This window comes from Oryza sativa, chromosome 7 (genome assembly GCF_034140825.1).
Source record: "Oryza sativa Japonica Group chromosome 7, ASM3414082v1".
In the NCBI taxonomy this organism is placed as follows: domain Eukaryota; kingdom Viridiplantae; phylum Streptophyta; class Magnoliopsida; order Poales; family Poaceae; genus Oryza; species Oryza sativa.
In genome coordinates this window covers 19,989,135-20,002,093 of record NC_089041.1, presented here as the reverse complement: position 1 = coordinate 20,002,093, position 12,959 = coordinate 19,989,135, and the positions used below count along the sequence as shown (strand labels likewise).

At 41.3% G+C, this 12,959-nt stretch overlaps 2 protein-coding genes across 4 annotated transcripts; one reads left to right on the top strand and one right to left on the bottom strand.

Annotated features, from left to right (window-relative positions):
- The first annotated feature begins 437 nt into the window (after window positions 1–437).
- Window positions 438–5,928, top strand: CPK19 (calcium-dependent protein kinase 19-like). Of its 3 annotated transcripts, none has more exons than NM_001403101.1 (9): window positions 438–900; window positions 1,870–2,653; window positions 4,138–4,281; window positions 4,391–4,543; window positions 4,628–4,740; window positions 4,811–4,978; window positions 5,066–5,193; window positions 5,421–5,520; window positions 5,609–5,928. In NM_001403101.1, exons 2-9 carry the CDS (start codon window positions 1,936–1,938, stop codon window positions 5,684–5,686), a joined length of 1,602 nt encoding a protein of 533 aa, NP_001390030.1. In that variant the 5' UTR covers window positions 438–900; window positions 1,870–1,935; the 3' UTR covers window positions 5,687–5,928. The 3 variants fall into 3 exon arrangements, with proteins under 3 accessions (NP_001390030.1, XP_066168079.1, NP_001390031.1); XM_066311982.1 differs by having other exon boundaries at window positions 555–924; NM_001403102.1 differs by lacking the exon at window positions 438–900 and adding an exon at window positions 1,455–1,578.
- A 147-nt stretch (window positions 5,929–6,075) lies between these two features.
- Window positions 6,076–12,570, bottom strand: LOC4343372 (tRNA wybutosine-synthesizing protein 2/3/4-like). Its single transcript, NM_001422169.1, has 11 exons — window positions 12,081–12,570; window positions 11,480–11,670; window positions 10,852–11,054; window positions 9,983–10,408; window positions 8,678–9,823; window positions 8,429–8,558; window positions 7,871–8,106; window positions 7,653–7,788; window positions 7,494–7,570; window positions 6,565–6,671; window positions 6,076–6,467 (listed from the first exon to the last, which is right to left on the bottom strand). The coding sequence occupies exons 1-11, from the start codon at window positions 12,520–12,522 to the stop codon at window positions 6,367–6,369; spliced, it is 3,195 nt and encodes a 1,064-aa protein (NP_001409098.1). The 5' UTR covers window positions 12,523–12,570; the 3' UTR covers window positions 6,076–6,366.
- Between the last annotated feature and the right edge of the window lie 389 nt (window positions 12,571–12,959).

The following is a 12,959-nucleotide window of genomic DNA, read 5'->3' as shown; positions in this document are numbered from 1 at the left end:
GACTTTTCCCCGTAGAAAATGATGATATCTAGAAGTTAGGTATTTTCTATCTGGTGCTTCTCAAAATCTGCTCAACCACAGTCCTAATTTCTATAGAACTAATCTACTCGTCCGTCCCATAAAAAACCAACATAATACTTGATGATGTAATACATTCTAATACAGTAAATCTGGACATACTCCCTCCGTCCCAAAAAAACCAACCTAGGAGGGGATATGATTTCTCCTAGTACAACGAATCTACACATCTCTTTGTCTAGATTCGTTGTTTGTCTAGATTCGTTGTTGTGACATCTCTTAGATTGGCTTTTTTTTTTTTGGGACGGAAGGAGTATATATGTCTAGATTTATTGTATTAGAATAGATCACATCTAATCCTAATTTGTTTTTTTTGGCGGAGGGAGTAGTAATTAGAGGGACTCTTATGGAAAACTACCACTCCTTTCCTTTGATCCTTTTCCATCTCCAAGAGGACCAAAACTGCAAAAAAAAACACACGAGCAGAGCAGGAAGCAACTTGAAACTGCAAGCTTTCCTCTTCTTTCTTCTTTCTCAACAAACCCAAACCCAGTTGCAGCTGGCAGGCAGCTGCGCTCTTCTTTTTCTCCTCATTGTTTTCCTCGCGTGGTCTCCCGATTCGTGCGCCGTGTGCATCGCCATTAGTAGTCGCTGTCACGATCGAGGATCACCACCTCTCTCCAGCTCCAAATCCACCTCCCCCCCCCCCCCCACCACCACCACCACCACCACGCGGTCGCCGCGCCGAGCTGTCCTCCCCCACGCCGAGATTTGATTCTTCCTTCTTCTTGTTCTTGCGCCACCGCGGATTCTTGTACCAGCTGACACTACCGGGGCGGTGGCTGTGCTCCTTGGATTGTTGGATTGGTTGGTTTGGGAAAGGTTAGGCGCCCTCCTTTCGCTTGGGTACGCGTCTCTCTGTTTTTCGGTTCTTGGTTTGTTTGGTTCGAGAGGCTTGTAGTCTCGCGGATTTGTTTTTCGTTGCAGAGATTATTAGGAGTTAATCTGTTCTTCTTGGAAGGAGGTTCAGTGATTGAGGATTTGATCCAACTGTGAGAAAAATCTTGGCCCTTTTGGATCTGGGAGCGGTGCAAAGCTACTGGAGCGCCTCACATGTCCACAAGTGCTCGATTTTAGCAGTTTCATGGGTTATGTTCTTGGATTCAGTAGATTTCTGATGCAGACAGTAATTTTTTACCGAACAAGTAATCGGTGAATTTACAGTTTTTTCTTTCTTTCTTTATTACGAGAGGACGAAGCTCTAGTTCACTGTACCTTGTTTATTATCGCTTCCTCCTCGTGTAAAGGATCAATTTTTACGATAGCGATCGTGAGTGGTTTAGCTCCCCCTCTCTCTCTCTTGCCGCTGGGTGCCTTGCTGGTCCCGTTGCTTTCAGATGCTGCTTTATTTGTCTCCTTTTGCCCAATTTGCGTGTACCCTTGTGCCCTTATCTCCTATGGTTGCTTCCACTGTCACCAAAGGGGGACTCGCCATCTACCTTGTTCCTCAGTTCATGCGAATTTCATGCGGTCCTGGGCTGTGACTGGGAGTAGATTGAGGTCAATATGCTGTCAAAGGCATTTCTTTTCTTTTCCTTTTCGTTGCTTGTTTTCCCCTTCTGATGTTGTGTGTTGAGTTTATTGTTTGGTTTGCTGGTAGATCCAGTATTTGGATCATTTTTCCTTTTTTTTTTCTTTCATTGCTTCTGCGGAGGGATGAGTTTGTGCATGAATCTTTTGTTGGTTGGATTCGCTTAGTTTTCACACTAGTCCTTTGATTCAGCGCAAATCTTTGTTAATTGGCTCGCTTAATTCTGACATAAAGTGTTCCTTCTTGGGTTCTGCTTGCAGGGTTGATCTCGTTTGCGGAGTAACAAATTTGCAAGCCTACAACTGCTAGGGAGAATTTGACTAAAAATGGGGTCGTGTTGCAGCAGAGCTACGTCTCCAGATTCTGGTCGAGGAGGAGCAAACGGTTATGGCTATTCTCACCAGACAAAACCTGCTCAGACAACTCCTAGCTATAACCATCCTCAGCCGCCGCCGCCAGCTGAGGTGAGGTACACACCATCAGCAATGAACCCTCCGGTAGTCCCACCTGTGGTTGCCCCACCGAAGCCCACCCCAGACACAATTCTTGGAAAGCCGTATGACGATGTGCGCTCGGTTTACTCCCTTGGAAAGGAACTCGGAAGGGGACAGTTTGGGGTGACATACCTGTGCACGGAGATCGCTAGTGGTAAGCAGTATGCTTGCAAATCCATCTCTAAGCGCAAGCTTGTGAGCAAGGCCGACAAGGAGGACATTCGCCGGGAGATTCAGATCATGCAGCACCTATCTGGACAACAAAACATTGTCGAGTTCCGGGGAGCATATGAGGACAAGAGCAATGTCCATGTTGTCATGGAGCTCTGCGCTGGTGGGGAGCTGTTTGATCGGATCATTGCCAAGGGGCACTACTCAGAGCGTGCGGCTGCTACCATCTGCAGGGCAGTGGTGAATGTTGTCAACATTTGCCATTTTATGGGAGTGATGCATCGTGATTTAAAACCGGAGAACTTCTTACTTGCAACCAAAGAAGAGAATGCAATGCTCAAAGCCACTGATTTTGGTCTCTCAGTTTTCATTGAAGAAGGTAACTTGAATAATTTAAGATGCATATGCTTGAGAATTACACCTTCTGCTGTACAGGCTATATTGCTAGGGCTAGAATTTCATAAATGGCCATATTTCTAGTTTGAAAAGTTTTTCATTTTGTTTATTCTGAATTATGGAGAATTTGCCTATCACGGTATGTTATGGGCCACCGTTTTGTGACTTGAATCATATCGTAATTCTAAGTTGTCTCACAAACCTACTTAGGATTCACAGAGACAGCTAAAGTTGCTGTTTTTGGGTTGGTCGTTACAACATCTATATTTATCCTTGTATCCTTCAACCTAATATCTGCATCTTTGTATGATATGAGACATCTGTTTCTATAAATGACATGGTTCCACAAAATTTATTGGTAAAATGAAATTATTAGCACCATGTTATTATTACTGCCATAGTGCCATTCCAAGGTATTCATTCTTTAAAGGCATGGAGGATGATGTAGCAAGCACCATCTGTTGTATTAGCTCATATGAGAAAGTCCTCCCTAGCCACTGAGGTTAAGACTGCTTGACCATTGATTGTTATCGACTCCAAGTAGTGGAAAGATGCAAATGGGATGTAAATGATAGCAAACTAGTTGTCACTGGCTGTTACTTTTGGGGAGGTGTATAACTATTGTACACATTGACAAATATATTAGAGCTTTTATGCTACCTGAAAACTAAGTTGAACAAATTTAAAGTATTATATTTTGGTGGTGGGGTTGCAGATGCTGGTAGCTGGTGCTGGGTAGTTGCAAATAACACCTAAATGTGCTTTAAGCTTCCTGCTTTTCAAATGTGGGGAAAGCATGGAAACTTTTCCACATGACTAGTTACCAAATAATGATGTTCTTTTGGTAGTGGTATGGCATGGTATGGTGGTAGTGATGAGGATGTGATGGAGGCAGAGATAGTTCCTAACTTCCTGTCTTCTCTTCTTTCCTTGTACATTTTCATCACTGCCGGTCTGCATGTCCGACCCTGAATACAAAATACTGCCATGATTTATTTTACAGCTTTGCGTTACATGATTTTTTTTTTGTCAAAGATAGCATGTAATCTCTATTTTTTGGCATACTCTCTTCTATATTTGGTGTGTGGGGAATGTGTAGTAAGCCCTAACCACCTTCCATTCTCTGTAATCCTTCCCAGTTATCATCTAGGGTTTATTTAATTGATATTGGCCCGCTGTGATTGTGTGTGAGCTGAGCCATTTTCCCTCTCTCTTTACATTCACATTTTTTATCTTGACAGTTTATCATGTTCTTTTTAAAATGCAAGCACCAGCCTTCATCAATTTGTATTTTGTCTGATTCATTAACCAAATAGAATTCGATGTGACAAACTATGTATATTTTTTATGATCAATATTATAATATCCCAAGTTTCCAACATTTCTATCATTATTACTATCTAAACCATAATTGTTGCATACCATATATCCTGTTGTTCATGTATATTGACTTCCTTCAAATATCAGGAAAAATGTATAGAGACATTGTTGGAAGTGCTTATTATGTTGCTCCTGAAGTCCTTCGGCGGAATTATGGTAAAGAGATTGATGTATGGAGTGCAGGCGTTATTTTGTACATTCTTCTCAGTGGTGTTCCTCCATTTTGGGCTGGTACGTTTGCTTATACCATCCATTTTTACTTCCAGTTCATAAATCCATATATACAATTAAGCAGTGGTGCATTGTTTGATTGTTATTAATTTTCTGTTTTGCTTTCCAGAAACTGAAAAGGGAATATTTGATGCTATTCTTCAAGGGGAGATTGACTTTGAGAGTCAACCATGGCCATCAATATCCGAGAGTGCTAAAGACCTTGTTAGAAAGATGTTGACACAAGATCCAAAGAAAAGAATTACTTCGGCCCAAGTTCTCCGTAAGCTTCTTGAGTCTTAACCATACATTAAACTCCTAATATTAGTCCAAATTGCAAAAGAAATGATGGTTTCTATGTTATCAGAACATCCCTGGCTCAGAGATGGAGAAGCATCTGACAAACCTATTGACAGCGCTGTTCTTTCTAGGATGAAGCAATTCAGAGCAATGAACAAGCTGAAAAAGATGGCTCTGAAGGTTATTATTGTCATGCCGATAATTTAGTTGCCTTTTCTTCTCTCGTGCTTACAGGCAATTGTATATGCAGGTTATTGCTTCAAACCTTAATGAGGAGGAGATCAAGGGCCTGAAGCAAATGTTCACAAACATGGACACAGACAACAGCGGGACCATCACATATGAAGAACTCAAAGCAGGATTAGCCAAACTTGGATCAAAGCTTTCAGAAGCTGAAGTAAAGCAGTTGATGGAAGCTGTATGGCACCAATCCTAGACTGTTACAGTATTTTTCTGAACCATGGTTTATTGACCTTTTATGCTGACCTTCTCTGATCCATTCCAGGCTGATGTAGACGGCAATGGATCCATCGACTATGTTGAATTTATCACTGCCACAATGCATAGACACAAGCTCGAAAGAGATGAGCATTTGTTTAAGGCATTCCAGTATTTTGACAAAGACAACAGTGGGTGAGTATTCTGAACTGTCACATTGAAAAAAACTCACAAGTCGCAGTATTTTCACAATGGCAGTCCGCCAAATATGATTATGATCATAATTCACAGGTTCACATTTTATAATATCTAGTGCTCACTAGTCTAGAACCATCATTGGAAAAAGGCAGTTGTACAATGCCATCTGCGCATCAAACTCCCCATGGTTGATCTGACTAGAGAATTACCTCAATTTTATGCAGCTTCATCACAAGAGATGAACTGGAATCCGCTTTAATCGAGCATGAAATGGGCGATACAAGTACCATAAAGGATATTATATCAGAAGTCGACACGGATAATGTAAGTTCCTTTGCCAAACAATCGGTTTTTCCATGCCACATTACAATTTCCTTCCATGACAGTGATTCTTATTTTTGGGGTATTACAGGATGGGAGGATTAACTACGAGGAATTTTGCGCTATGATGAGAGGAGGGGGGATGCAGCAGCCTATGAGGCTCAAATAGTCTGTTTCCTTGTAGAAAATGATGTACAATTACATTAGTAAACTGTTTTCGCCTTCTTTTTTTTGTTCCATGGATGGTAGTCGACGGATAAAAGGTTTACCCTGGACGCAGCTTTTGCATTGTTGAGATGATTGTGTATATTTTCTTGCCTTGCCCGTGTATGGTGTAGTGATTTGAATGTCCTCCCTTTTGTAAGTTGTTTCTGCAAGTACACACAATAAAAGAGCATTTTTGCACCTCAATTCTTCTGCAAAACTCGTTTCTATATCATCACATTTCCGAGAGGATTATTGGTTTAGTTGTATTTGACATCAGAGGTGTCAAATCTCTATCAGGCCTGGGGAGCAACACATCATGTATGTGGCTTTTGCTTTCAGGAATTCAGGGCATGTTTTCAACAAATGACAATTTTATAGCGAATACCGCAAATTTACAGCATCTAGACATCTGATAAAAAACTGGACCACAGGCACAGCCACAGCCAATAAGATGTCAGGAAATATTTTGTATGATACTTAAATGTTGATAGATGCTTTGCTATTGAGAAAAGTCTGAACAAACTTCCTTCTGAAGTAACAAACAAATAGTTTAATTCTCTGGATTAACCAGAAACGGAGTAAGCAAAATTGTCATACACCACAACCTACAGCACATGGATTTTGGACAAGTCTTTCGCTTTGTTAGGTTGCCCGGCATTTGACATCAACCACGAGATGTCGTATATGCGGACCGTACCATTTGACGCGTTCGACATGCTCCACCGTGACGTTCCAAGACAGTCCTGAGACAAAAATGAAAAGCAACGGTAGCATAAGATGGTAATTTTAACCGTGTCGAATGCTTCGCAACTCTTGTGTGTATAAAAGGGCAAATCGTACCATGTGTTTTGGCAATGTTAGTGATGGACTTAACAACATTGTCCAACCAGAGCGACTCATCCGAGTCGTTGACATTCCCATGTATGTGCAGCATGCCACCTTCAGCCCTACATATGAAGTAAAACACAGCAGAGTCAGAACTTCATATGTTCGTCGTGTGTTCGTCGTGCATCCAGCACATCAACAAGCCACTAACAAATTGTGTTCCGACTCTCAACTCTCAAGGTGAAGTAACCATGTAATTTAAAGCATATCCAGTTGCTTTCAGTGCCCTGTATGTTTTCCAATATAATGTCTAGTAATATTTTTTCTTTTGCAAAGTTATACTACATTCTTCTGGATATTTTGAGATGCACATGAAAGCCTAAGAGAACTTCAGAAACGTGGCACTGTCCCATCAAAAATACCACTAGAACCACTAGCTCTGCATGTTGACGATAAGCACCCTGAAAGAACCACCACGCAGGCACTTTCAGAGTGCCAATTGACAAACAACCTAACTAAAGATTGCCTAGCTTGCAACTACCAACCGTCACTTAGTAACAAAGATAGCTTAGGAGCTACTGCTCAGCCTATATTCACGTTTTTAGGGGTTACAAAGATAAGCACTTAAGAGCAGACTTAGAGGTCACCAGTTGGATGATGATAGGCTGCAGGGAACTGTTGGCTTAGGGATTTTGTTTATTCGAAAATCTTTGAGCTATTCCAAGCGTTTATTTCCCTTTCTTCAAAGTTTAAAACAATCGTGAACTTTAACATGATATGGCTTGAATTCACCTTGTGAAAGCTCAATCAAACACATTCTTAAAAAAAAAAACAAACCAATATACCAATACAAGTGCACAAGTCAAGCTTGGCAAACCTGAGCTAGGCCTCTCTGTATGTATATAATATTGCCTAAATCTGGAAAGAACTCTGGGGAGGTTTACCTTAAAGCCCTCACAGCAGTGTCCCAGCTACATTCACTCGAGGGCAACAACCCAAGACAAACACGGTCAGCAATCCCCTAATATCAGTTAAAGAAGTAAATGGTTAGAAGCCATCCTAGTGCAGGTAGATCAACAAGTAAACTTTGGAACCAATATTACTTTAGGTGCTGTCAAACGGTTATCTCCTTCAAGTATAATACATCGATCTGCCACATGGTTGTCCATGACATTACGTTGAAGAGCCTCCAGGGCATGTGGATTCCATTCACATGCGTAGACTAACTTGGCATTAGCCCTATAAAAAAAGGGAACACTTATTTTGTAAAATCACTTATTAACATTTAGCAGTTAACCAAGGGCTATCGTATATAACATACTTCACAAGAAATGGTAGAACAAAGTATCCAATCCCTGCAAACAAGTCCACCACCACTTCATCCCTACAATCAAGCTTCCCCATGCGAAGCTTCTCAGACCGGTTACCAGAAGAAAACATGCATTTTGTTGCATCAAGTGAGTAACAAATGCCATTTTCATGATGTGTCAACCACCCGTCATTGCCCACTAGAAGTTCTAAAGTGCTATCTCTTGTGCCATTTGGTGTGATTTTACCCTGTGAAGAAGATGAGATGGGTTCAGTTGAAAGCATCGTCAGAAGAAATACTTTGAACATGATAGGTTATGAAATATCTGTTGCTAAGTTACTAGGTAAGAACTACCTTACTTCAGCTACTAGGTAACTACTACTACCTACCTTACTGTGCAAGTATTTAAAGTATGGAGCACCATAATTGCAACAAGATATTCTATATAGGAGGTTTATAGCAAGTCACGTTTTTCATTTGATTACACAAAAAAGGATATAAATCACATGTTAAGTATTATTTACAATCATTTTCCTACCATCAATAGTTGAGAGTTCAGACATCACTTACCTGGCGTGCAAGGCGTTGTGCCCCAAGTGACTTTGCAACTAGTGGCCAAAGATCATCTCTAACTGATTCCCACAGTGGATCCTTAAAGCAAGTTTTTGGAAGCACAATAATATCACCAAGGGTTTCCCACCTAAATACAAAAAAAGAAAGAAATACATACAGATCAATGATAAAAATGTGTTGCTTTTCTTAGATTATTATGTATTTATTATTTATATTTCATACTCCATTTAAGATCAGAGACCAAACCTAGTTGGCAGCTGCTCCAATAACTGGCTAGGCAATCCTTTTTTATCCAGTAGAACAGACACAAGCTCTCTCATGATGGTTTGAGGAGTTTTAGAAGCTTTGCGGCTGATCGCTACTTCATCTTTCAGAATGGAACCACGGCATAACAACAAAATTTCTAGTGCTTTCTGAAGAGAAATGCTGGCCCCAAAAAGCTTATTTTCAGAAAACGGCAATAGTTCTTCAAAAACACATGAATCATCAGGTTGTACCTTGAGATGCTTATCAGTGATTAGGGCATGAAAAGTTTTACTAACAGGAAAGAGAACATGGATGTTATCCTGGCTTACTCGAACTTTTCTAGTAAGATCCAACCATCCAAACTTTTTTAGAATGTCTTTTGCTAATTTGGCATACTTCTTTTCTAGCTGAAGGACCAAAGGAGATGAACCTAGAGTAGCAGTATCAATCACCACCTTCACATTATCACTGGGATTGCAATTTTCCTCATGTCCTTCTAATAAGTCTACATTCGACACTGAACCGTGTTGTACAGACATTTCTTTTTCCTTGTTGTATGCAAGCTTAAATATTGACTCCAGCAAATGCAGATCAATTTTTATTGGCTGACTGAATCTAGTTCCAAATGCATAGCAAGACGCACCACCACCAACAATGACAAGATCATCATCAATGATGACTGATGAGCTACGGACACAAAGGCATTGGCTCAATGATGGAATGGATACATAAAACCAGATTTTATGCTTTAAATTTAGCAATGCAATTTCTTGACTGCTTTCTCTAATAGGACAACCTCCAAGTATGCCGAGATAGTCTTTGTAGATGAACATGCAATGTGAAAATCTAGGGGATGGAGCTTTCCCATTAGTGTTTTCTTTGTTCCACTTAAGTGTTGTTGTATCAAAACTATAGAAATCATTCAGTGCCCTCTGACCATCATGACCTCCAAACAGAAACAATTTTGAACCATAGGACACTAGAGAATGCGAGTGGCGAGCACATGGCCATTTGTCATCAGGAGAAATCACATTCCATTGGATACTTGCTGTGTCCATTATGTTCATGCAAGAACATAAGCCATCATCACTTAGTCCACCAAAGACATATACTTTGCGATCTACTGCAGCAGCAGCATGTCGGTGCCTGCATTGAAAAACACATAACTTCCCTGAAGCAAATGGGTTGCTATTTTCAAGAAACTAATTCCATAACTTTTGGACATAGCTAGTTAGCACTATTTTTAGCATTTTTTTATTTGGTACAAAAGAAAATTAGATATAAAGAATTTCGTCTAAACAATACCTTGGACGGAAAAAATCCCCACTGCAGTCCACTTTTGACCATCTATTGTTAGATCTTTCCAAAACCCAGATATCATTAAGAATTTCTGAAGGACCACTTCTGCCTCCAACAACATAAATATCATTGCCTACTACAGTAATTGTATGGCCCATCCGTGGTGAAGGCGACCCAGTAACCTTTAATTCTGTCAGCAATCCTGACCCAGGATTAACCAGAAGAGAGTAATTTCTTCTTGCGTGCCTCCCTGGCCCTCCAAAACCACCAAAAGTTAGGATATGGTGCTCTCTTCCAACAGTGAGTGCACAAGCAGATTGTCCCCATAAGAAGAGCTTCTCAATAGGTTCACCAGTAATCTCCAATGCAGCAGTAGAAAGGCAGTGAGTTGTATTTCCTGACAATGTTGGCAATGCTTCCTCTTGTGTTAATCTACAGAAGAAAATAAACGGAATAATAGGGTTTAGTCATATAAAAAGAGCTCTGTATCTAGGATAAATATATATAAGAGCTGCTGAGTTATGAGTTAGAATTGAAAAGACTATGTAGCCAACTGGCACGGTAATATTTCCAATTTAATGCCATAAAAAAATATGGCTTACTAAATGCCCTCCTGTGAAACAGTGCCAGCATCACCAAATTTCATTTTCAAATAACATTTATTGACTTTATTGTACAAGATCAATGTGCAGAACTGAATCAATAGGCCTAGCATACATAACTAACATGTACTTATGTATTGATGGTAATATTCTCTTAGACAAACCAAAATCTCCTCAACATATGTATGGAAGGACTGAACAGGCCAATAGGTTTACATGACACCATGAGGGGAAATAAAAGCAGGATAAAAGGAAAGAGATATGAGAACATGCCGTTTAGCATTACCAAAACCATGCTTGGCACCATTTTGAAGTACAGGGTCTTGACTCTCCAAATATGATGCTTCTAGTGAAATCTCCACAAATCCATTATCACAATTATTATCAGCATCACAATTATAGGTATCACTACTCTTTTTTGCAACTAAGGATTCATTATCTGCAGTTGCACATCCTTTGGATGAACCTAGGAGACCCTGGCAGTTTGAATGGAACCAATGCATTAAAACTTATAAAGAACACAATGAGCAAAGTGATAGAGGCCTAGAGCATTCCCTAAATCCATACTCCATATACTTATTGATAAGGTGGTATATGGAACAGCAGAATTAATAAGTAAATTGAGGAATAAAAGCTTTCCATGTCTAAATAATCTTCAATGAGCCTTTCACTACAGACAAAATTAATTTTCTTCACAAAGAAGTGTGATGACCAATAGCTAAACTACCTGGAAAAAGGATATTATAATTCTCTTTATCCATCAAATCGATATCCAGGAAATACATGCTTCAACTTTGCATGATATCACATGGTTATTGCCCAGTTAGAGATGAGCAGCAATGCCAGAAAGGTGCAAATATGAGGTATGTAATGCCTACCGGTATGCAAAGTCAAATGATACCTTAGCCTGCAAAAGATCCAGGAATCCACCCATTCGCTTCTTGTTAGCCTCCATTTTACTGTTGGCAATTCTAACAAGGTACCTAATATAATCAGGAGAGACAACGAGCTCTTTGGTCTGACCTAGTGGCACCTCCATCCGAATTGAGCATCTCAATGCTACCATTACACGTTTCTGCAAGCTTGTGATGCCTAAAAATGGTACCATAAAAAAAGCTTGATCAGAATATTTGAAAAGGCACACCAAGGCAAGCAAAGTGGAAAGACAATATAAATGACACTATCTCCATCTAAAACATAAATATGTCAAAGCATAACTCTTGAAAATTTAACCTGTGCCTTAATTCACCGGTAAATTTTAGGCAAACTCTATCAAATCGACATTAAAAAATTCAAAGAGCATCCGGAATTTTACCCATTTTAAACAGAATTGGAACCCAAGAAATTACAGCACCTCCAAATGGAAATGTAGTACAATACAGGTAACTAAATGACCCAAGTAAACTGCAGAAGAAATGAATTCTTTTACACAAACTACACACAGAACTCAACCAAACACCATCTATCTCACTACCTATAGCTGAACGAATTCAAACGCTCACCTGACTCACGGAACCCCGCGCCAACCGCGGCAGCCACGAGCGCCGCCGCCGCAGCCGCGTCCCTGCACTCCACGGCCACAATCATCGGCTCGAACCTGAACACGAGCTCATCATCGCCTCCCCCTCCCCCTTCCTTCACACCGAACAGCACCTCCACCAGGGCCTCCGGGTCCGCGGGGTCGTGGGAGATGTACACCCACCCGCCGCCCCGCGCCTTCTTCTTGGTCTTGGCCCCGCCGGGGTCGGCCTGCTGCGGCGGCGGCGGCTGCGCGAGGACGGAGACGCGGCCGGAGCAGGAGGAGGTGGTGAAGAGGTCCGGGTGGGAGTTCAGGGCGTCGAGGAGCGGCGCGATGGGCGCGTCGACGCCGCCCTTCGGCGACTTGTCCGGCGCCGGCGACGCGAGCGCGGCCAGCGCCGCCGCCTTCCGGCGATCGAACTCCATGGCAGGCAAGCAGAGGAGGAGAGGCGCCTCGCGCGGTTAGGGTTTCTCACTTGGGTTTTTTCCCTTTCTTTTGTGTTCAGGAGGCCTCCACCTAGGCCCATAGTTGTATTGGGCCTCAATCCAGGCCTGTTCAAGTTCACATTTCGGCCCAAACACGTTCGTGGGCCTGAATTGGGCCTATCAGGTTACAGGAGTAGTAGTTCAGCGGGACTGTTTATGCTTTTGTAGAGAAATTTTCGGGCAGAAATATAGTACAGTCGTAGTATGTAATCATGCATGTAATTCAATATATCCTGTATATAACTTTCGTAAATTCCGTCGTAACATGCTGATTCCTGCAAAGCGGAGGTCGTGATATCGAATCCCCTCACCCCGTGCACGCACAGTGATTTTCTCCTCTTACGTTTGCAAGAACCTTGAAGCAAATTTAATAATTT